At 31.9% G+C, this 3,729-nt stretch overlaps 1 protein-coding gene across 1 annotated transcript; it reads right to left on the reverse strand.

Annotated features, from left to right (window-relative positions):
• Window positions 1-823: 823 nt before the first annotated feature.
• LOC111708843 (glucan 1,3-beta-glucosidase) lies at window positions 824-2,742 on the reverse strand. The gene is made up of 2 exons (XM_023482344.1): window positions 2,646-2,742; window positions 824-2,193 (listed from the first exon to the last, which is right to left on the reverse strand). The coding sequence occupies exons 1-2, from the start codon at window positions 2,704-2,706 to the stop codon at window positions 962-964; spliced, it is 1,293 nt and encodes a 430-aa protein (XP_023338112.1). The 5' UTR covers window positions 2,707-2,742; the 3' UTR covers window positions 824-961.
• Between the last annotated feature and the right edge of the window lie 987 nt (window positions 2,743-3,729).

The raw sequence follows: 3,729 nt of genomic DNA on the forward strand, positions 1-3,729 counted from the left end.
CGTTGTTGCCATCCCTCCCTCCATTAAGTGGTCAGCTGATAATATTAAACTAGCTTTTTTGTCCGTGAAAATAGTGCAAAACTATAAAGAAAACAGCCTTAGAAGTGCTTACTTATATTTTTTTATTAAAATAAAAAATTCTGTTTGGTTTCTGTACCCCCTCCCCCCAGTAAAGCCCAGTACTTTGCAGTACATTGTAGTACCCTGTACCCTAAAGCACTCTGTATTCCCTGTTACAATCAGTTTCCATTAAAAGATTTTCGAATTACAAATTGGTGTTTTTGCCATTCCTCCCTCCAATTAATCATCAGCTGTTTAGTTTTAAACCATCAACAGAATGTCTTTTATACTGTTTTACACAAATGAAAATAATGCAAAACTAGAGTAAAGTGCAACCCAGAAAAGCTTCTTTAAGTTCTAAATATTTTTGTTCAAAATAAAAATTCTGTTTGGTTTGGCAACTTTTTTTTGCAGAATCTTTCCTACTTTCTGAAAGGTTTTACATCGGTATGTTTAAGGATATCTACTCGATATAAAGCAATATTTATTAATACTTATTTTGACTCAAACTCTTAACTAAATGAATATAGAAAAAATATGCCGGTTTAAGAAAGTTTTAGATAGATATTTGCAATCATCCAGAACAAAAAGTTTTATCAAAAATTAAACTTTAAAAGTTTTATAGAAGTTTTTAAAAATATGCAAAAAAATCATTTCTGACACCCCTAGGCTTTCATCTTTCTGAACATCCCAGGGAAAGATTTGACAGGTTCTTTTTGATATGTTTTCAGAACACTCATCAATCCAATTCATTACAAAGATGTTGTTGCATACAAGAGTTTTTTATTTGAAGGACATGAATGTTTTAGGCCTAATCTTAACATTGAATATTGCCATTTTTCAATACTTAAATCACAATTTTTATTTTAAAACCGGACATAAATCTTCATTGTAGTTTAGATCAATTTTTGAATGATGTTTGCGCCAAAGTTTGATTGAAAGAAGTTGAAATTAACTTCCCCATCTTATCCTCCTTGAAGATACAGAATGTTTGTCGGTTGCAAAGATTCTCAGGTGCAATCCCCTTTTCCAGTAGTCCTAGGTAGTTCCACTCTGGGTATCCAGTTCCTTCAATCTTACCAGCCCAGAAGAACCAGCCAAACCCCTTTTCTCCATATTCGAAAGCATCTATTTGAGCGATAAACCAAAGCCGAAGAAACTCAACATAGCTGGGGTCATTAAAGTCCCACGGACCAGCGTTCCCAAGAGACCATTCCCCGGTAAATGTCCAGTGATACCTATCCTTTACATCTAAAGCATATTTGCAGGATTCATCAAAATGAATTCCTTTTCCAGCATCATCGTTGTGTATACTATTCCACCAATCTCCAAAGCACTGATAAACATGCATATCAACAGAAACACTCTGAAATTCTGGAGCCACCATTAAACTATCAAATTCCCAACCTTGCCTGAAGGCCTGCTGAATGTTAACCCCAATATCCCAGTCTGGGAATACCTCCCTGATATTCCTGTAAGCATCAGGGTAGTAATCATACCGACAAGTATTCCAAATGTCTTCCAGCCATCCCCCAGGCTCATTTAAAACACAGAATGAGTAAACTGTTCTTCGCTTAAAATAATTCTTATTCAACCAATCCTTCATAGTCTCTGCTATCATTCTAATATGCAGCTTACTTCTCCCAACCTGACCCCACTCCACCCAATGCGGATCTCCAGTCCGTCCGCTGTTATCAAACCCATTCTGAGATCCTGGAGCTGTATGAAGATCTATATTTGCACTCATATCAAACTCATCCAACCACTCCATCATTCTCTTGAGATAAAACAGAGGACTGTTTTCATCATTCTCGTTCAGATTTGGTTCTGGATAAGGTTCATCTGAATCCACCTGCCAGAACCAGTACGGAACAGGTATACGGACATGACTTATTCCTGAGTCAGAGAGAAGTTTAATCTCCTGCTTGGCGTAGAATGAGTCCCAATGAATTCTTAATCTTTCTTTGTAAAAGATATCCTTCCCTGCCTTGACCGCTAGATTCCATTCATCATGTATATCGTCTCCATATCTAATCTGGAAATCTTTAAACAATGTTGGTGTCATCCATTCCTCCAGAACTAGCCATCCTCCAAGGTTCACTCCACGTATTTTTCCATCATTGCAATTCAAGCCTAAATTTACGAATAATTAGTAATTATACCGAACATTGTTTTAAAAAGAAATATTTACACCAATATTATAAAATAATGACATACTGAAAAATAAAATTATTTTGATTATTTTATTTAAAAGGGATTGAGTCTTTGCCACAAACCTTGATTTTCTAATCACTATATCTTTGAAATCTGATTTTGTTAACATTTTATATATCAAACTTTGATTATTTGATTTAACAGAATGAATCTAGAATATCTAAGGTTGGTTTGCAAAGATATAGGGATTAGAAAATTATAGTTTGTGACAATTGAGTCAATTCCTTTGTCAGTCCAATTAACAAAATATTTTTTAAATATTCATAACATTCATGAACTCTCTCTTCATGTCAAGTCCGTTCACCTTTTTTTCGTCAATACTAGTTAAATGTGTAATGATTATTATTTTTTAATGTTTTTATCATTATTACCAGAAGAGAGACTTAAACAGAAGATAAATATAAGATAGATAGATATAACTATCTTTCTCATGCTTAATCTTCCAATAGAAAAATTCAACTGTTTATAAGTCAGCTGTCTACAAATAATTATTAACTTATCTATAAATGATAATAATGATTAAGCAAGTTTTGGTAAATAATACTCTAACGACTAATAAACATTGTGATAAGAGGGTTTTGGAGCAGTTGTGTGTATTTGCAATTGTATTTTTTTTTAAATGAGCTGATAAATTGTAATACTATTGCTTCCAGAACTATCATTTTATGATTCAAATTCGAAGTTTCCTGAAAAATCAAAAACGATATCGGTATATTCTAAATTATATAAGGGAAGGTCGGAATATTATAAAAATGTCGACATTTGTTGTCTAGAAAACAACTGGCAAATGATTAATTGATTTATTTATTTAACTTCTGTAGTAAATCTTCTCTTGAAAGACAAATATAAAAAGTAAAGAAGAAGATGAAATAGGAATTTGATGAAAACATATTGAATAGAAAATAGATAATTTAGAAAGATATATAAATCAGATAAAGGGGAAGGATATTGGAAATTTGTCAATATTGATAGATTAGATAATACTGAATCAGAGAACTGGAATATAATACTAATAGATTAGATAATACTGAATTAGAGAACTGGAATATAATACTGATAGATTAGATAATACTGAATCAGAGAACTGGAATATAATACTGATAGATTAGATAATACTGAATCAGAGAACTGGAATATAATACTGATAGATTAGATAATACTGAATCAGAGAACTGGAATAAAATACTAATAGATTAGATAATACTGAATTAGAGAACTGGAATATAATACTGATAGATTAGATAATACTGAATCAGAGAACTGGAATATATTACTGATAGATTAGATAATACTGAATCAGAGAACTGGAATATATTACTGATAGATTAGATAATACTAAATCAGAGAAATAGAATATAATACTGATTGATATGATAATACTGAATCAGAGAACTGGAATATAATACTGATAGATTAGATAATGCTGAATCAGAGAACTGGAATACAATACTGATA

The sequence above is a fragment of the Eurytemora carolleeae genome, unplaced genomic scaffold, assembly GCF_000591075.1.
Source record: "Eurytemora carolleeae unplaced genomic scaffold, Eaff_2.0 scaffold910, whole genome shotgun sequence".
NCBI classification, from domain to species: Eukaryota; Metazoa; Arthropoda; class Copepoda; order Calanoida; family Temoridae; genus Eurytemora; species Eurytemora carolleeae.

Excerpts from the sequence above, each read along its gene's own strand:
- LOC111708843 (XM_023482344.1), bottom strand. The coding sequence starts at position 2,706 with ATGAGAAAGATAGTTATATCTATCTATCTTATATTTATCTTCTGTTTA. Across the intron at positions 2,194-2,645 it reads CTGTTTAAGTCTCTCTTCTG|GCTTGAATTGCAATGATGGA; the intron begins GTAATAATGATA and ends TCGTAAATTTAG.